Source organism: Ambystoma mexicanum, chromosome 5q, assembly GCF_040938575.1.
Source record: "Ambystoma mexicanum isolate Mex_15411 chromosome 5q, UKY_AmexF1_1, whole genome shotgun sequence".
NCBI classification, from domain to species: Eukaryota; Metazoa; Chordata; class Amphibia; order Caudata; family Ambystomatidae; genus Ambystoma; species Ambystoma mexicanum.
The window spans coordinates 777792101-777813244 of NC_090933.1; the positions used below are offsets into that span (position 1 = coordinate 777792101).

The window sequence follows — 21144 nt, forward strand, 5'->3', positions numbered from 1 at the left end:
GGAGAATGGTTATATCATTTTGAAAACACGTGGCGCAACATCTCCACGGGCAAATGGGCGCTTGATGTCCTCGGGCCGGGACACAGTCTGGAGTTCCAAGACAAGTGCCCCAGCCTTCCTCCCATGATAAGACAAGACCAGAACAGCACGAAGCCCAACTCATCAAGGAAGTTCAGGCTATGCTGCTGAGGGGGCAATCAAACCGGTCCCTCTGCTCCTCCGGGGCTCCGTATAGTCAGAAACCTTCTGGTTCGCAAGAAGTCTGGCAGGTGAAGACCCATCCTGGACTTGTGTCGTCTCGACAAATTCCAAAAGTCCCAGAAATTCATGATTATCAGCTCATGCTCAGCCAGCTGCAAGAGGGTGCATTTCCTGGTGATGCTGGATCTAGAAGATGCATATTTCCACATCCCCATTCACCCAAAACATTGGAAGTTCCTAAGGTTCTTCGTCCGAGGAAGACATTACCAATTCAAGGTGTTACTCTTTGGCCTCAAATCGGCCCTGAGGGTGTTCACCTAACACCTAGCCCCAGTGGCAGCGCTCCTTTGGCAGAAGGGAGTGTTAGGTCTACTCCTACCTGGACTATTGGCTGCTCTGGTCTTGTTCTCACGCTCTGGTGGTGCAACATACAGCAGAGACGGTCCGGACTCTAACCCCTCCGAGATTCTCCATAAACTATCCCAAATCCTCCATGGTTCCGTCCCAAGACACTCTGTTCCTGGGGGGTCAGACTCAATACAGTGTCGTGTCTGGCAGCCCCATCGGAACGGTCCAAAGGCTATCCTCCGTCTGAGTGGCTAAAGTCTGTTGGGGATGATGTCCTTGTGCATCCATCTGGTCCCTCATGCAGACTGCAAATGAGACTCGGGAGTCCCTGGACGCCAGGTGGAAGCAGCTCGTCCAGGAAGCAGATCTCTGGCTCCTGGAACGACACGATAGCCCTCAGTCAAGCGTTCCACCAAACCCTGCACTGGTGGTCCATTCGGTCTCCCATCTCACAGGGAGCTCTGTTCAGGACCCCTGCGTATCAGACGGTCATGACCAATGCTTCACTGGAAGGTTGGGGCGCCCACACTGGCCAACTATATGCCAGAGGCCTATGGCTCCCGGAGGAGAAGGCATTGCATATCAGCATTCTGTAACGTTCTCGGCTCAAGTCTTTCAAGTCTCAGGTCGTCGAAAAGGTGGTTGGGTTCTTCACGGACAACATGACCACCATGTATTACAACAAGAAGCAAGGCGTGACGAGGTTGCCTGTCCTCTCTGGAGGCACAGAACCTGTGGTGCTGGGCCATTGATCACCGGATGTGTCTAGTCCCGTTCCACCTTGCATGCGTTCAAAACACCATTGCAGACCTGCCATAAGTGGGAGCTCCAGCAAGCTCAAGCCTCTCAGATCTTCAGTCAGTGGGGACAGCCTCAGATCGACCTGTTGGCGACAGTAGCCAATACCAAGTGCCAGCGGTTTGACAGCAGGTATCCTCGGGCAAGGAGTCTGAGGATACCTTCTCATTCCCATGGGAAGGTCTATTCCTTTACGCATTCCCGCTGCCCCTACGTGTGATCAACACACTTTGAACTAGCCCGCTGCAGGATAATCCTTGTTGCACCGGTGTGGTCCAGACTGATCTGGTACCTGTACCTTCTTCACCCGTCAGTGGATCCGGCCATCCAGCTGCCTCCTCTTCCAGACATGCTATCCAGAGGAGGGGCAATCCTGCACCACAACCCAGCATCCCTGAACCTGTTGGCCTGGCTCCAGCAGCCTTTGAATGTGGGTATTTTTTGCTGCCGTTGGAATGCAAGAAGATTCTATACAAGGCCAGGGCTCTGTCTACACTTGCATGCTACAAACACTAAGTGGAAGCGCTTTACAGTGTGGTGCAAGTCACAGACGATCTCTCCATCACAGTGCTGCAACATCTTTCTTACCTGCTCTCGCTAGCTAAGGCTTGTCTTGCCCCTGCATCCATCAAAGTGCACTTAACCGTGATATCCCAGTATACCTGGGCTCCTGGCAAGCTCTCCCTGTGGTCTCTCAGGCTCGTGAAGGAGTTCATCAGGGGCCTTTTCAGAACATTCCCTCCGTTGAAGGCTCCTGCCCGGGCGTGAGAGTTGAATGTGGCTGTGTCCAAACTGATGGATGCTCCGTTTGAGCCTATGTATCGGACATCTTTGACGTTTCTCTCATGGATGACCGCCTTCCTAACGGTGATTACCTTGAGGTGTGTTGGAGTGATCCAGGCTCTATCTTGTAAGCCTCCATATTTGTCTTTCCACCAATCTAAGGAGGTTCTACGATCTCATCCGTCCTTTATGCCAAAGGTCTCCATCTGACTTTCATTTAAACAAACCTTTTGGTCTTACCAATTTTCTTTGCAAACCGTTCTAGGCTTTCTGAAAGGTATTTTCATTCACTGGACGTGTCGCGTGCCTTATGTGGCACGCACTAAAGAATATCGAAAGACTTTTTAATTTTTCATCAAATTTGGGCCTGTGTGGCATGGGAAGGCACTATCCAAGGCTTGCACCTCCAGCTGTGTCTCCGGCTGTATCATGCATACTCCTACGTCCAGTCCCCTTTCCTCCATACTTGTGGTACATTCCGTCCTTCAGGACGCGACCGGAGCACTTTCGTAAAAAGGAACAAAACATTTTACATTTTTGTTCTTTTATTTTTACGCAGGTACCGTGTGTGGCCATGACCCCCTTCCCTCCTGGGCTCCGCATCGCCCTTCAGTCCTTTTCTCTGCACGGTCAGGGCTGGACGCATTAGCATCACTGGGAATTTTTATTTTTATTCCCCTTGTCCTTCTTTCCTGCTCCGGTTCCACGGTCATCTAGTCCTCCGTCTATGCCGGAGTGCCTGGGATTCGTGCACTGTTCTTCATGCGAGCGTCGCTTGCGAGGGCGGATCCTCACTCTCTTTGCTTAGAGTGTCTAGGCCCGGAACATCGCTGGGATTCATGCTTCTACTGCAACTCCCTCTCCGTCCAGGCACTTAAACATCATCGTCTTCTTCGGTGGGAGGAATTGTTTCAACGCGTTCCCCCACCTCAATTCCAGCTTTTCATCGACGAAAAGAAGAAACGCCCAGTAAGTTCTTTACTTTTTATGGCGCCCCGGCCAGGGGACTCCTTCCTGGGGTCTTCCAGGTCCAGGAGGGGCTCATGTAGCTCTTTCACTAGGGGTTCCCCCATCAAGGGCCTAATAGGCACACTGGAGTGTTCTCCAAGGTTTCCTGCAGTGGACCTGCCAAAACCGGACACAGTTCCGAGGTTCACCATTTGGGTGCTAAGGTTCAGCCCAGTTAGTCTAGGGCTCTGGATACCGGGGTTTGCCCCGAGGTCTCCATTTCTGGATTGTCCCACGCTGATACCGGGGTACGCATCGAGGTCTGCGTTTCGGAAGCTTTTCATAGGAAGTCACGGCTCGAGGCCCCTCCTTGATGGAGCTATACGTCCCGGGTTAAAACCCGAGGTTCCTCTTCTTGGGGCAAAGTCTGCACCGACAGAACCGAGACATCCTCTTTGAAGGTATTGTCAGTGAGGTACATCCCTCAACTGTCCCATGCTTAGGGTTGTGGTGGTACCGGTTCTGTCGAGGGGGCAACAAGGGGGGGTCACGGACCATAACCCCTCCACCACCGGCTCTGCACCTAATGTGACAAAGCCCCGTATGACCTGTGTTTAATTCGCCATCGCCACACCTGTGATTTGGTTTTAGCAGATATATATGTGCTGCCTAACCTGCGGCCGTACCTGTGTTAACACGGCTATCTCAGCAGCTCCTCACTAGTTCACTCCTTCAGGACCTCATGACCTACTTTTCACTGTAACACAGATTGTAATCTCACACTCGCTGTAACGTGGCTATTCTGACCATTGCTGTTCATGTTGGAATTACTATTTAACAGAACTATCGTGTACAACTACTGCGCTCCACTAACTGTTAATGCTAAAATGCTGTTCATGCTACAAACGATACCTAGATCGAACTACCTAGTGTAACCACTATTCTCTTACATCGTTAAGTGATCTGCAATAGACCTGCACCTATGTGCCAACCTAACCTTAGACATGATTCACCTCTGGTTAAGCACCATCAGTATACTTACTAACCTAATTGCGCACACCCCAACGACCATGGCAGAACATGTCTTTAGTAGTTCTGTATCGGGACCAACTAAATTCCCACAAAGCCTCAGCCAGCTCACAGTAACTAAATGGAGCTGTACACTATCAATGGCTTCCAAATTGTCAAGCTCAGCTAGTATCAACCGTACCACCTTCCTGCCTGACTTTAACCAAGATGTCACGAAACCTACAACTTGGTCTGCACATAAAGCGACCAAAGACAAAGTACCAACACCTGGCCAATGGTCAAAATAAACTTACCGTCAAACCCATACCTAACCTACCTTGCCCAACGGAAATTAGAAATCTGAGACTTGGTCACAGACTTGCTAAAATAGGTCACCTCACGACTGTCAGCCCCAACCAAACCACGTCCAAATAGGGAATCGCCAAAGAAAAGGCCAGCACCTGTAACAAGTCTTATCCTAATTTAAGCACTCCCTGTAAAAACACCAAAGACACCAAACCACCTATGGAGGTCAATAACACCACTATTAAAGGAGGGCTCATCAATGTTGGGTCTATAACAGCCCATGCGCTAGATATTAGCAATCTCATTTTGACCAACGTCCTCAACTTTCTAGCTATCACTGAGACATGGCTCCAACCCACTTCTGGCCCTCTGCTCTCGCTAGCTATCCCTGACCAATACGCTATTATTAGGCAAGACAGAAACTCCTCTAAAGGCAGTGGCGTTGCCTTCATCATGAAAACATCCTTGGGCTTTAGGCAGTTCCCCATCCAATACTTCCCCTCTGGAGAAATCCTCTCAATCTCCAACACAAACCATAACAGCTCACCTGACCTACAGACCCCCTGGCCCACTATCATCCTTCGAAGAAGATTTATCAGCACTCCTCACTAACAACTTCAAACCATGATCAGAAATCCTGCTCCTAGGAGACTTTAACTTAGAATTACATGACACCAAAGACACCAATGAACTATCAGCAATAGGCTTGCTGAACTGGGCCTCACCCAACGGGTCACACTACCCACTCACAACAAGGGTAGACGGCTGGACTGGATCGCAGATTCAAATTGCAATACTCGCATCCTATCTAACCAACCTTGTGCCTGGACTGATCACCATGCCATACTCTTTACTCTACAAAAGAACACCAATCTCAACAAACTACTAGCTCCACCTAGACTAGCCAGATATATGAGGAATATAACTGCCCACAAGCTCCTCCCTCTTCTCCAATCACTTATGAATATCTCCACCACTAACGAGTGCAAAGATGACCCTGCTCTCCTAGTGGACCTTTAAAATGCAACCATACTGGATGCCATCAACAAGATTGCTCCTGAAAAATTGCGTAAAGAGATACCTCATGCCCACATGAACACGTGGTTCACCCCGCACCTAAGAACCTTGTGGAAACTCAAAAGATCTGCCGAAACCACATGAGAAAACCTCCCTACAACGTCCAACAAAGAAAACTTCTCTACAGCTTCTGCCACCTACAAATCTGCTATCTTCCTAGCAAAATGCAAATCTTACAATGACAGGATCCAAAAAGCCAAATCTAATACTAAAGAATTGTTTAACATACTTAGAGAGTTAGAATCACTCACAACACCTCCCACCTCATGCTCCAAGGACACCACCTGGTGTCACAACATTCAAAAAGCTCGATCTGACAAGATTGAGCTCCTTCAAAAAATAATTGAGACTAAAAAGAAGAGTATAGTCAAGAACCCTCCCTCTTGCCCCCAACCGACAACCCAAATCTCACTAACAGATCAAACTGACCTGTTCAAATTCTCTCCCCTCAGCATCAGGGAAGTTGAGAAGATAATCCTGAGTCGTAAACCCTCCAGATGCCTGGGCAATATCTGGCCAGCATCAATCATAAAAGAAACCGCGAAAGAGCTGGCACCCTTTATTCTACGCTAATTAATGCCTCATTTACAGCTAATTCGGTACCAAACAACCTCAAGGACGCATGGGTCTTGCCCCTCCTCAAGAAACTGTCGCTCGATCCCAACACCCCGACTAACTACAGACCGATTACTACAATGCCATTCCTTCTTAAGATTATAGACATAGCAGCTTATCTGCAGATCCAGCATCACCTTGAAAGCAAAAACTTAAGAGGGTTATGGCAGTCTGGTTTTCGTCCTAGGAATGGCACCGAAAGTGCACTGATAGACCTAGTAACTCAAATTGAATGTATAAAAGACCAAGGCAACCTCACCCTCCTTCTTTTACTAGATCTATCGGCTGCCTTTGACCTTGTGGACCATAACACTTTCTGCAGCCATCTTTCCTCGGCAGCCCACTTCTCTAAGGACGCCACCACTTGGATCCAGTCATTTCTCAACAACCGAACCACCAGAGTATTTGCTTCGACAGCGTATGCCTTGCCGGTGGAAGTCACCTGTGGGGTACCACATGGTTCCTGTGTCTCACCCACGCTTTACAATATATTTATTGAGCCCTTATTCGATGACTTAGACCACATGGGTATCTCCTACACGAACTACGCCGACGACACACAAATTCTTGTTGCTAACACAGGTAATTACATAACTGACTCAAAACGACTTAACATTTATCTCGTCATACAAGCCGGGATGGCACAACATGGACTATGCCTAAATGACGATAAGACTGAGTTACTCCTTGTAGGTACCCAAGCCAGATTCCTCAAACTTGACAATAAGTTTTACACCTTCAACATTAACAGCAACAATATCAAGGTTTCAAAGGATGTCAAAACCTTAGGTATGTACATTGACTCGACCCTGTCGTTGGACAAATCAACCCGACAGCCTCAACCACTGCATACACTTGCAAGCTGATAAATGCCTGCAGACCGTTTCTGAACACGGACAACTACATGACCTTAGCTAGGTCCCTTGCACTAACCAAACTTGACTACTGTATCGCCTTATATCTAGGCACCAGCAAACACAATTTAATAAAATTGCAAATATACCAGAACAGTGTGCTCAGAGCCGCAACTAACTTCCCAAGAAAACTCCACATCCAGAGTTAAGACAGTGTCTAACGGCTCTCTATCAATCAAAGAATTAAACTGAAGACCCTTTCACTAACCTATAAATGCTTGCACAATCAAGCACCAACGTATCTTTGTGACATATTCAAACACTACTCTACAGACAGACTGACTAGATCTGACTCATACTGCCTCCTCATAGGCTCCAAAAATCAGGCGGCAGGAGTTTCCCGGTCCTAGCAGCCAAAACGTGGAATACCCTACCGGCCAGTATCAGACTTGAACCTTCCTACCACAAATTCCAAAAGCCTGTAAAAACCTGGCTTATCACGAATGAAGATTAACTTCCTGGACTGTCCCCCTATCCACCTGTTGTACATGCATGTATTTTATGTCTTCTCTTGTACTGAGCTACTTTATGCAACTGTAAATCTATTATGTAAATGTTTATAAAAATGCTATGTAACACTGTAAATATGTAACCACAAGAAATGTGCCAGGATGCCTTAGGGCTAGGCGTGCTATATAAATAAATACAATATATCTGAGCCTTAAATGGTGACTCAGAATACATTAAAAGTGGACCCTAAGACACAGCTAAACTGTTGTAAACTACTCTACTTTAAATCGAAACTTGTATAAACCAATAAGTATGGAAGACGAAATAACGTGTCCCCTACTAAAAGAGGTATACATCAGGAGGAAAGACTTAGACTGGCGGCGATATGTGTCAAATAAATATGGTTATGGATGCACATGTAATAATGAAGAATAAATGTTAATTGAGAGATGAGAAGTCTAAACCCAGAAAAGGTGGAGAAGGACTGACTGTTCATTTTACATATGTAGTTGGTTTTCTAACATACACAGAAAGGATTTCAAACCTATCAAAACACTTGTTTGTGCCTGAACTGTTACATCTAGGCATGGCTGAGCATTAATACTCTTCCATTAAAGTTCATTTGCCAACATCGCATATTGGAAGTCACTGTCTTGAGTACTGAATTATATGGTTTGTTGAAATGACTCGTGAGACGTTTTCTGCCATTTAGAACGCTGCCTCCTACCAAGGAGTAGTGCGATTTTATCCAACTCACGAGTGTGCCTTTCGAGCCCATTCCGCATATCAAATCCATTCCTATATCAACTTGGAAGGTGAGTTTCTTGGTTTTGATCACATCTTGCCAGTGAGTTAGCAAAATTCATACTTTCAGCATGAGCACATTAGTCTTGTATTGGTGGAAAGTCGAGTGAGGTGCCCAAACCTTGCTTTTTTTTTTAGGGTAGTAATTAACCTCGACAAATCTAGTCCTTTTTTTCTCACTAGTACCTTCCTCACCAACGGTGCGGTTGATTTGTTGGGGCAAGCCCTATAAAAAAATGTTTTTACCAGCAGACAAACGGGGGGCTTCATGGCTGCCCCAAAGTGCCTTTAAACCAAGGGAAAAGCTGCAACTGTCCTATTTGTGTGGCGTGTCACTTGTGAATATTTCTAGATCTGCAAGATGAAGATCCAGCCATTGGAAGTACTGTCTCGATACTGATGGAATAACTGATACCAAAGTGGGGCACACATCATTTGAGAAACCTTTTTGCATAATCTGCATTTTCAGCACAATCCTCCGATTAGATGAAAAGCTTAAATGTACATTTTGTAAAAAGAATACATTTGGGGCATATCTCCCATATTTCTCCATTGAGGGTAACTACCCAGGTTGATTAGCAACACCAACCCCCACCTTTCTGTACCTGCTACATTCTTCCCGAAACTAGGAGGCAGAGTGGCTCATGCTAGCTATAAAAATGATCTGTAAATGGCATACTTTGAGCTAAGAATTTTGGGTACCCTTGCTCTTGGTTATTGAAGGAAATTTGGAGAAGGGCGATTGTTCTGCTAAATAAACTGACTCAACACACACCATCAGCTTTCAGAAAATGCGACCCGTGTTTATTGTTCCCTCTGCTTTTATTGGTGCAGACAGCATACAAAAATGTACAAGGACAGGCAAATATACATACATATTTCATCACAGTATCCCCTTTTCTTTCAACATTTGTATGCCTGCAAAAACGGCAAAGTTGAAGATAAATAAGGTCTTGTGTACAATTATACAGAAGAACCTAAGACGGCCTTGTTTCTCAGAACACAGAACAACTATGACTATTTATGCATTTAGACATTTTCTGCCTTATCTTGTGTGCCGACAAACAAGGCCTGGTGGTAGTTCAGAAGCGACCTTGCATGATTCCATTCCCCAATGTTTGTATGAATGTGCACATCTGTCCTCGGCATAAACACTAATGCAAGCATATTTCTCAGCTTAGAAGCATGCAGCTAAAATGGCAGAAGATGTAACAGAGTTACTAATTCATACAATAACTGCCAGTAACTGGTGGAGTTCTTCGTCAAATGTCTATTTAAAAAAGCTATGGAGGATACTCTTGTCTGAGAGCTATTGTTACAGATTTGACTTTTCCTTTTTCCTGTTTTTTAAAATCCAGAAACCAGAAATAAAGGAAGAACCAACAGAGGGATGCAGTGATTACAGTGTGAAGCCAAATGAAAACTCTTACTGCTATCAACTCTTGCAAGAATTGAACGATCAGAGAAAGAAAGGAATTCTTTGTGATGTAAACATTGTGGTCAGTGGGAAAGTCTTCAGAGCTCACAAAAACATCCTGGTTGCAGGCAGCCGGTTCTTCAAGACATTGTACTGTTTCACAAATAAAGAAAGCCGTGACCAAACCACTGTTACTTATTTAGATGTTGTTGCTATTCAGGGGTTCTCTGTTATCTTGGATTTCATGTATTCTGGGAATCTGGTGCTAACAAGCCAGAATGCCATTGAGGTGATGTCGGTGGCAAGCTACCTTCAAATGACAGAAGTTGTTCATTCCTGCCGCAACTTCATTAAAGATGCCTTAAACATAAGCATAAAATCAGAAGCCCCAGAGGCTGTGGTTGTTAACTATAACAAAAGTAAAGCTATTAGTAGGGATGGGCTGCCGTCGAGAGATCAGAAAATTGCAAGTTTCTGGGCAACGCGCAATCTTACTAACTTGGCAAGTAATATTAAAATTGAAAATGATATTGGCAGCCAAACAGAAAACCAACAAAATGACTCATGGTTCCAGGATAATTTGCCAGATGTAAAAACTGAACCCGAAGGTCAGGGAAAAGTTTTTGTGTGGAATGATGTGGCCTCTCCATCTATGTTCATGCAGGAGCCTTCCAAAGGAAGAAGGAAAAACCAAACTACAAAAAGATATGTTTATAATATACCACCAACCACTGATGAAGTACTGTTGGAAAATGCTTCAATGCTGTTACCATCTCCTGTACCGTATCAAGATGAGGAAGTGCAGTGTTTTCAAGATGGCGCAGGTGAGTGTCCAGTTTTTCCATACACAAAAACAATCAAACCAGTTGATTAGCTGTTCAATGGGATGTGTTTTTAATTTAGCATCTGAAAATCTACTTTAATTGGCAAATGCGATAAACATTTTTTTGATATGCAAGGATCAGAACCTTTGTGCTTGAAGACCTATCTTCCTTCCATAAACTTGCTATTGCCATAACAGCATTTCGTCAAGAATGCCGCTTTGTGATTTACTTTTTTATTCACTTAGAGCTGTTAATCAATTGTAGATCTATGGTCTTTATTTTGTGCTCAGTTTCTGTCACTGTGCTTCATGTCAATAATGTCTATATACCTGGCTGGAAATTGAAACAGCAATTCCATTCTGAATACAATTTGAAGCAAATACGTTTTTACTTCTTCTGCATTCGATATTTCGGAGGTTTACATGCTTTGATTACTTGCCCTTTGTCATGTTGAGAATCCCTGGTACTACTAATGTAATAGTAATACTCTACGCCTAGTGGCTATCCTACTACTACTTGGGGGGGGTGGGGAGGGACAGGGTGCCTTCGTCCTGCCGCTCCTATCTGCTTCAATTCAACCATGCCTTGCTACTCAATTTACTTATGTGCTCAACATTCTATATTCCAGTCCATTAAGTTCAACAAAATGAAGGATATCATAGCCTAGTTTCAACATTATCCGTCCGTGCCCCTCTATCATCCTCTCAATAATACCCCTCTATCATGCTTTCAATAATATTCTCTACCGGGATACCTCGCTCTGTCATTTCACTATGCATATAATATCCCCTTCACTTATCGTGCTCCTCATGGGCCTGCTCCGCATCTCGTTCCGGGCAGCCCTGTAGGTCCAGCCATGTCGCTGCGTCCACTGGGATGTCAAAAAAGAACATTCTGCTTTTGTGAAACACTTTCAATTTCGCAGGGTACAGGAGCATATATTTGATTCCAGCCGTGCGTAGCCTCCTTTTGACTGCCACATAGCTGTACCGTTGCCTCTGGACTAACATTTTGTAGTCATGATATGCCGTGATAGTGGTTGAAGCTCTTTTGATCGTTCCGCCTTTACGAAAGTACTCCAAAATCTTCTTGCGATCTTTATAGTTGAGTATCTTTGCAATTATTGCACGGGGAGTGGCCCCAGGCTTTGGTTTCCTCATGAGGGCTCTATGTGCGTTCACTGTAAATCATTGCAAGAGTTTGTCAGCCCCTATTTCTTGTAGGATCATGTTCTCCACATAGTCTGTGGGGTCTTGGCCTTCTTCCCCCTACGGCAGGCCGACCACGCAGATGTTATTTCTTCTCGCCCTCCCTTCAGCTTCCTCCGCATGGTTCTACAGGTTAGCTACCTGCTGCTTTAGTATCTGAACCTCCTTTGCATTATTGGTGCTGGTATCTGTGTTGGTTTTCCCCGCACTTTCCAGGCTACTCGTTCTGTCTGCCAGCGCCCTGACATTTTGTCACAGCAGGGTAACTTCTATGCCCACTGCATCTATTTTAGCCTCCAAAGAAGTTCGCAGGTCCGTCATCGCTATCCCCCATGAGTCTCTAAACTCTGTTATAACCGTTAGTATTTGGCGGTTTTCAGTCGCCTGGGTACTTTCCGCGGATGCGGTCACGCCACTGTGCGTCGTCGCTGCAGGAGACTGCTGTGTCTTGGCAATATTTCCATCGTGGATTGCTTGCTTTTGCTCTTGGCTCCTCTCCCCGTCATCTTGCGATATTAGTTATGTGTCTGAGGTTACTTAACTGTGGTGTGGCAATTCTGCTTCTGCCTCTTCGTCTTAATGTGGCACCAGTGAGTCACTTCGGGCCTGAAGCCATTGTCCTTGATGAACCCTTGTATATGTTTGTGTGCGTTAAGCTATATCTTCGGGTGGGTTATGTCCTCTCACGTTTCCAATTGTCCTTACTGCGGCTTGTAAACTGCTTCTGGCTTCCAGCAGGATCAACCGTTTCTCGGGCTCATAGTACTCTGCGCTCCACTGTCTGCATTCACTGAGGTTACTCCAGTGTCATCAATAGCCTAACTCAGCCCTGTATACCAGGCTCTCCAGTAATAACCCCCAGTGTCCAGCTCATTCACTCCTCAGGGCCGTTTGCTTGTTCATTTTACCTCCTCCTCCGTCTGCAGCACATGCACTCCATTTTCCACAGATAATATCCAAGGCCAGCACCTTTGCTCCAGTCTGTGCCCTTAAACAGATCAATAAGGCACTGCTCTCCAGCTAGTTGTGCATGCAGGGCAATAATCCCCTCTGGTATTATGACGGGGAAGGAGAGCACATGATTTTATTAGTTTTTACATTGAGGTTCTGTAGACCCATATTGCGTATCTCGCTCCAGTTCTTTCTCTGCCCTTTTTTCGTGTGGGCAACATTCTCGCCTCCCAAACCTTGCATCCGGGAGTGCAACAATGTCTCTGCAATGGCTGCTCCAGCCCGGCAATATCATGTGGCTGGCAGCAGGAGGACCACGCTGGTTTCCCAACACAGAACGGGTTCTGTGTGTTTATAACAATGTATCCCCTCCGCCGGCCGCTGGTCGTGCCGCAGCAGAGGTGCTCCACGAAGTGCACGTTGGGTTCGCCTAAGCCTCACGGAGCCCTGGTCGGCTCCATCATTGCTACAATTGTAGCCGCATGGAACCCTTTCATTCTTATTCGATGCCCGCCGCCGCTGCTCTGACCCCTCCGCACCGCGAACGTTGTGTCCACGGTGCCATGCACTTCCATTCCCAGTGCGGCAACGGGCTCTGTAGTGCGAGCGTATTTCTCCCTGCAGCCGGCCTCGCACAACCCAATCCTCTCCTCCAGCCTTCACAGTTCACCGCTCGGGTCATCAAGCTCGAGTCCTTTGTTAGCCGCCATCTTGCGCCCCAGCCTTTCGGTGTGGCCGCCTTCGACCAATGCTTCTTTTTGTCCCTATTAAACCTCCGATTCGCTTGAAGTTTACAGTTGGTGTAGAGCACACGTTCCGACGTCCCTGCTTCTGTTTATGGATGCCGTGAGTCATTTTAAGAGCGTTTTTCAGTAGATCAATCGAGCAGCTCTGTGAGACACGTCCTACTGCATGGCTCGCTAGCCACGCCCCCCGATGTCCCCAGGACCCTTGTTACTGAAGTCACCTGTGGGTGTAGGTTGTGTCTGTGGGCCATCCCAAAAGGGTCTTGTCTGATTCAGAAACTCAAAGTGTACAGTATTGAAGTATATTTGTGTGTTACTATTCCATTGCTCCCTTCTGAAGAAGGCTTTATGCCTGACTGATAAATTAATAATTGTTTATGCAAGAAATCTTGAGTGTAAGAGTTGATTTGGCTACCTGTAAATGTCAATCTTTGTGTAACTCCACTACAGCTCACATTTCCCCTCTTGAGATAAGCCTGGCTGCTCAACACGCTACCACAACTGTGTAGTACAAGCTTATACCAAAGGTTGGGGGACCTATACCTGTAGTCATAGTTGTTTGTAGTGTTCCCAGAGGGTACTGCATTCAAACTTTGCCTAACAATACCCTACTATTCCCCCGGACAGAGATGACAGGCGTTACGACACTTGGGCCAAGAAAGTTTTCTCTGTAGGAAGTATGGCCCTAAAGTCAGCAAATGCGACGTGTGCGTTGGCCAGATTCATTCGCACTATTTGGGAATGTGAAGCAATGGTGGCTGATCAGATCCCCGAAGGGGAGGAAAGAGACAGATTTTTAAATCTAGTCAAGGATAACAAAGTTGCAATGTGCAAATCCCTCCCGACAGGGCACAACACTGCTGACTGCATCAGCAGGTCCATGGCGGGTAGCACAGTTATTTGCAGATTTGCCTAGATAAAGTCCGGTTTTGCTCTAGATGTGCATTCCAGATTGCTTAACATGCCCTTTGATGGCACACATTTATTTGGTAATAAGGTTGACAGAACCTGGAGAAATTGCAGACCTCTAAAGCGGCAGCAAAGTCCCTTGGTGCTGCTATTAGACAGACATAAAACCGCCCCACCGCACACTTTGGAGGGGTAGGTCCTTTTGCTTTTACTCCTCAGTTGGAAGGGAGAGAGGACTGTCCAATCTAAGAGGTCAGAAAAGATTTCCCGGTGGTGGACGGGGAAGAGGTACTCAAAAACGTTTTCAAAGTTCCAGATCCGCTTCTTATGCTGGAAATCCTGACCCTGCTAGAGAAAGGTGCTATGGAACCAGTACATGTAGCGGAGAGGAACAAGGGTTGGTACTCCTCGTACTTCCTAATTCCAAAAAAGGGCAGAGGATTGAGACCCATTTAAGACTTAAGAGAATTAAAAAAATTCCTCAGGAAGGACAAGTAAAAAATGGTTACCCTTTCTCCGATCCTTCAGGCCCTCCAGCTTCAGGACTGGATGGTATCATTGGACCTTTAGGATGCTTACTTTCATGTGCCAATCCATCACAAGCACAGATAGTACCTGATGTTTGCCGTTGGCAGTTCTCCTTATCAGTTTCGAGTTCTGCCATTTGGGCTGACTTCCGCCTGAGGGTTTTCACCAAGTTAATGGCGGTGGTGGCAGAGAGTCTCGGGAGAGGGGGGGGCGGATTCACATCTACCCGTACATTCTGCAGATGGTTACCAAATTCCAGAGTGTCCAGTGTCTCCCAGCCTTCGACTTTCTGAGTTGCTCGGCCTCATGGCATTCTGCATTTATCTGGTGCCGAAGGCGCCCCTGCCAATGAGATCCCTCCAGTGGGCTCTCACGACTCAATGGTCTCAATTCACAGGCAGGATGTCATATCTCTTTCAGGTTCCAAAGAGCGTCACTCAGGATCTCCTGTGGTGGGCCTGCGAGGAGAACCATTTTGGCAACCATGGCCGGAGAAGGTAGTAACAGATGCCACACCCACAGGGTGGGGAGCACATACCAACGGCCTGACTATCAGCGGTCGCTGCTCTCCATCAGAGTCCAAACTACATTTCAACCTGTTGGAGCTGAGCGCAATTAGACTAGCGCTGAAGGCCTTTCTTTCTGCCATCTGTACGGAGGACGAACGTCCTATTAATGATGGACAACACAGTGGCCATATACTACCTGAACAAGAGAGAGGGTGTAGGGTCACTACCACTGTGCAGAGAGGCAATGCAGCTCTGGTACTGGGAAATTCAAGAAGGAATCTTCCTATTGGTAGTTCCCCTAGCTGGAGTGGAGAATTCGGCGAGGACACAGTCAGAGCACAGTCTCCTACGAGTGGGAACTAGCTCAGAAAGTCCTTCAAGAGATCTTCACCCTTTGGGGAACCTCCCAAGTGGATCTGTTCGCCACCAGTGTCAACCGGAAGTGCGAACTGTACTGCTCAAGGGAGTTTCCCTAAGAGGATCTCTAGGAGACACGTTAGTAGTGGACTAGGATTTTCCACTCCTGTACGCATTTCTTCCAATTCCCGTCATTCCTCAAGTCATAAGGAGGTTGAGGATGATCAGGAAATCCATGACCCTAATTCCCCCGGATTGAGCCAGGAGGACGTGATACCCGGACCTTCTGGACATGTCCATCTGCCCTCCAATATGTCTTCCACAAAGAGAGGACCTTCTCGGGAGAGAGAGAGAGAGAGAGAGAGAGGAGGGTTGGGTTCTCCATCCAGAGGTCAAGACTTTCATGGTTTCTGAGAGATTGAGATACAAGGATTGGGACCTCTCAGAAGATGTAATAGAAATGTTGGTTTCGGCCAGAAGGCCAGCAACAAACTCCTTTTACTGCTGCCTTTGGAACAAATTCTGCAGCTGGTGCAGGGATAAGAATGTGGATCCTTTTTTGCATGCAGTACACCTTTGGTGTTATCATTCTTGTTACACCTGGCCAACTTGGGGCTATAGGTTGGTACAATCGAGGGGTATCTTGCAGCGCTCTCTATTCTTAAGCGCTACTCTGAAGAGGTATCTTTATTCAAGATTACCCTTGTTATACAATTCTTAAAAGGAATGACAAATATATTTCCTCCAGTCCCATTTCATGTCCCAACTTTGAACCTCAACTTGGTATTGTGATTTCTAATGTGTGTGCTCCTTTTGAGCCTATCCATACCTGTCCTTTAAGGTTGTTAACCTTAAAGACCATCCTTTTAGTGGCCATTACATCAGCCCGATGAGTGAGAGAATTTCAGCCCTTGTCCTGCAAGCCTCCTAATACAATCTTCTATAAGGACATGGTGGTCCTTAAGGTGAAACCAACCTTCTTGCCTAAGATTGAGTTCCATTTAACTGAGAAAATAATGTTACCTTCATTTTATCCTCCCCCCCCCCCCCTCATACTGGAAAGGAAGAGGAGAGGTTACACAGGCTTGATCCTAGGCATGCACTGACTTTGTACATCTCTGGGATGTCCGTTACGCTCACCTGATATTCCCGGGGGCATCTGGAAGGCTCTGAGATCTGGAACCCTGGATGCGTAGTTGCCCAGTGCTGAATAATGAATCTGCAATTACAGAAGGGAGGATTTGTGATAACTGTCTCTAATGGGTGAATCTCCCACCTCCCTCCTCCCTCTGACCGATTCCCTTCCCACTGGGTTCTTTTCTCACCTTCGTTATTTGTAGGGTGAGCTATCTATCCTGCGTTTCTTGTGCAGGCGCACTTGATGTTTGTTGACAAGCTGCCCGAGTTGCTTCACTGCTGCAGTACGCCTTCCTTGGGCCCAGGCCTGCTGTGACCGCGAATCTGCTGGTAGGCAGGCAGGTTTGTTAATTGTAAGTCTTTGTTCTGTTTATGGTGGGAATTTGTTAGTCTTTATCTCCTTTTCAGGTGCGCGAAGGTCTTGATGCTTGCGTGCCGGATGGAGAGGCACGTTTCTGGTTAAGAGAAAGCGCGAAGCGCAGCGCCTTTATTGTCTTTTAAAGCTAACCTGTGTTTTCTTCTTCTCCTCCTCACAGGCCGCTGTGGTGCTGCAAGTGGATGAGAGCGCGATGAAAAACAGATGAAAAACAGGCCCCCGGAATCCATTAAGGTACATACAGCGCTGGGCGGTTGCTTAATATTAAAAGCGAACCTGAATGTCTCTTTTCCTTTGCAGATGTTGCTGTGGTGCTCCGGTTGGAAGCGTAGAGCGCGATGGATTTCAGGTAAGGCTGATGGAATTCGATGTTTTGGAAGCGTGCGTTCTAATATTGTTTTTCCCTTTCTCATTATTGCAGGTCGCAGTGTTCGAACAGCAGCTATGGTAGCGGTTCGCCGGAAGTCCTTAAGCTAGTACTCGCAGGTGAGTGATCTTTCTTCTTCTCTCGGTTTCCACAGATTGCAGCCCAGTTGAGATGCTGAGTGCTGGATGGTGTTTTCTCAGGTAAGACAGATTAATATTCTTCTTGTTCTTGCAGGATTACAGTAAGATGCTGAAGACCAGGAGCTGGACACGGTGAGCGTCACGCTGCTGGTGCAGAATAACACAAAGCGTGTTCTGCAGTCAGGGTGTGGTTTATATAGCCCAGGTAAAGTAGTACCAGGGAAAGTAGTTCCAGGCCTGCCACACCCAAAACACTAGACCACAGGGCTTGGTTCTTAGAACTAGACTGTGTGGGTGCTTCCATGTTGGATTTAAAGGCCTGTGTACATAAATGGGACCTAGTTTGAACAGCCCTTCCTTCCTACATATGAGCCTGGTGCCAAAGGCCCCAGTACTGGCTTCTGGAGCCCCTTTGCAGTGGTTTTAAGGCCCTCAGGGTTCTGCTGGGAGCCTGCTTGTGGCACAACCTATGCCCCCTCACAGTGGTCATGACAGCCTAAGATAAGACACAATTATCAACCTTTTTTAGGTTACACTGGCCACAAGTTGGCTATGGCAATTTCGAAACAAAACTTGTCAAGATGGCCTATTTTGGGAATATCTGAATACTACAGATTAGCAGGACAGGATCCACCGGAGGGCCTTGGAGCTCATTCAACCAGGGCATGGCTGCCTCCTCTGCATTAGAGGGGTGTCCCAATTAGAGAGATTTGTGTAGCAGCCACATGGTCGTCTGTACACACCTTTACCAAATGCTATAATCTGTACTCTTCCTTAAGCCGGGAAGGTTTGTTTGGCAAGGCAGTGCTACATTCTCTGCACACAGACCTATGAAGGAACTCCTAAATTATTATGAGTCTGACAATTCTGACTCCCTCCTCCAGGAATACATATACTGCTTTGGGAGTTTGTCATAAGAGGGGGAATACGTGGGAGGACAGTCTTCACTCTTTCAGGTGAAGTAACTGTCAGATGTAGGATATCCTATACATGCTTTAAAAATGTAACTGAAGACAACGGTTGCTGTGCACGCTTTATACCGTCGTTGACATCGAGGCAGAGGCCTCAGAGGGACATCGAGTCGACCAACATTGACGTGCAGCGTCTTCTGCTGTAAAAAGTTTCCGAAGTAGCTGAAGCTGGATATGGAAATATCATAAAATGAGGAATATGTGGGTGGAACATCCAGTCGAAAGAAAGTTACCATGGGTAAGTAACTTGTTCATCTTTGTCTGTCCTTGCAAAACCCTCAGCTAAAGCGGTCCATACGCAGAGGTTGGGGACCCAGACAAGGTCCTTCTCAGGTTTTAGAGGGTTCCAGGAGCGTCGAGCACACCAGGCAGAAGGCTCCTCTTGCCCTTCCCTCATACCCCACCCTCCTCTTCAGCAGACTGGGTCTCTCTCCCTCGGAGCCGAGGTACAGAAACATCTGACCGTCAGAGCGGTGGAACCTGTTCCCTTGTGGCAGCAAAGGGGTGGGCTATTACTCCTGTCTGTTTACAGTGCCAAAACCCAACCAGGCTGACCTGCGCACTATCCTCGACCTCCAACTTTAATCTTTTCTTACCCCAAGAGAAATTCAAGATGATCACGCCCAACCAGATAAGGTCATCTCCCCGGAAGAAGGGCGATTGGCTCAGTATGGTAGGTCTTCAGGACGGTTACATGCATATCCTGATCTGGGGCCCACATCGGCAATACCTTTGGTTTTTCTGTGGTAACGGAATACCTCCAGTATCGAGTGCTGCTGTTTGTCTCCGCTCGTCACTGTGTGTATTCACGAAGATGATGGCGGTTATTGCAGCATCCCTCAGACTACAGGAAGTAAATGTCTATCCATTTTTGGGCAAATGGCTACTGCTGAGTCCTTGTCCAAGTTCTGCAACAGCCAATCTCCAGTCAATCCTCAAGCTCCTGTTCGAACTGGGGCTGTCGGTGAACTGGCGGAAATCGTCCGACGATTGCTCAAGACCTGATTTTTCTAGGTTTCCATTTTGATACGGTCTGTGCCAGATTTTTTCTAATAGAGGAAAGAATAACAGATTTATCGGCCACGTGCCTTCTTTTCCTGAACTCCTCCAACATGTCGGCCTAGGGGGTCCCAGATACTTCTAGCGTCATACATTTTGGCCCCATCTCTTGCGAGACTGAAAATTAGGTGCACACAGCTAGTGCTTCAGAGCTGCTGGTCCCTAGCCCTGAACTCGGATTCCAACATGATTCCGATACCATCCTTCATGACGGCAGATCTTCAATGGTGGTCAACCTTCAGCAACCTTTCAGTGGGGACCTCCTTCCAGGACCCCTTTCCATAGATTACGGTTACAACAGACTCCTCCCTCCTAGGGTGGGGAGCGACATTGGGTCACCTTGAGGTGTACGATGTATGGACGTCCCAGGACAGAATGTCTCATTGTCTCGTATCAACTACCTAGAACTCCTGGCAAGCTTTCCAGCCCTCATCAACAGAGTGGTGCGAATTTGTACTGACAATTCTGTAGCTATGATCTACATCAACAAGCAGGGGGACACAGGGGCTCCTCCTCTGGTGGATCTAGCTATCCAGGTTTGGAATTGGGCAGTCCAGCACCATACCTGGCTACAAGCCGTGCACATTCTGGGTCAGATCAATGTTGCGGCAGACTCCCTGAGCCGCCAGTCTGTGGTGAATTACAAGGGGCAAATGAACAGCAATGTTCTTACCAAGCTTTTCCACCAATGGGGTTCTCTAACGGTGGACCTCTTTGCGACTGTAACCAACAGGAAACTTCCACTCTATGCTTCCAGGGACGGTGTCGGAGCATCTTCCTTTGGGGATGCCCTCAAGATTCCTTGGGACAACATGAAGGCTTATGCCTTCCCGCCTTCATCGGTCGCTATGGAAGCGCAGGAGTGTCTGCAATTGCACCCTCCTCTTCATAGCTTCTTGGTGGCCAGCCAGGTTCTGGTTTCTGGAGCTGCAGCACCTATTGATATGCAGCCCGATCAGTTTGCCGCAGATATCTGACCTCCTTCACCAGAGCAATTACCAGATGTGGCACCCCTGCCCACAATCCTCAAGTCCTTAGCGTAGTTTCACCTTTCTGAGGATAATTTGTGCATAATACAGGCGTCACGTAAGCCTTCTACGAGGGCTCAGTACAAAAATAAATGGCTTTGTTTTTGCCATTGGTGTCTAGCTAAACAGCTTGATCCTCGACAGGCTTCTATTGACTGTCTTTTATATCCGCCCTTGCGGCCTCTGGCATCCACGTCTTATGCAGAGCGTATCTATCGCCCATTGCAGCTTATCTGTCTGCTGACACTTGCCCTTTTTCTCTGGCAACCCAGCAATCAAGAGGCATTTCACAGGTCGTCTTTACCTCTTTCCGCCGGTCAGGCCTCCTCATCCGAAATGGGATGTGAATGTGGTCCTCACCACCT

The 21144-nt window shown here is 47.0% G+C and overlaps 1 protein-coding gene across 1 annotated transcript in view; it reads left to right on the forward strand.

The window, feature by feature from the left end:
- The window catches only part of ZBTB10 (zinc finger and BTB domain containing 10), a 438082-nt gene that overhangs the window by 146723 nt on the left and 270215 nt on the right, over positions 1–21144 (forward strand). Inside the window, exon 2 of the mRNA XM_069621251.1 lies at positions 9611–10493. Coding sequence (XP_069477352.1) covers positions 9611–10493 — 883 coding nt within the window. The remainder of the gene's footprint in view (positions 1–9610; positions 10494–21144) is intronic.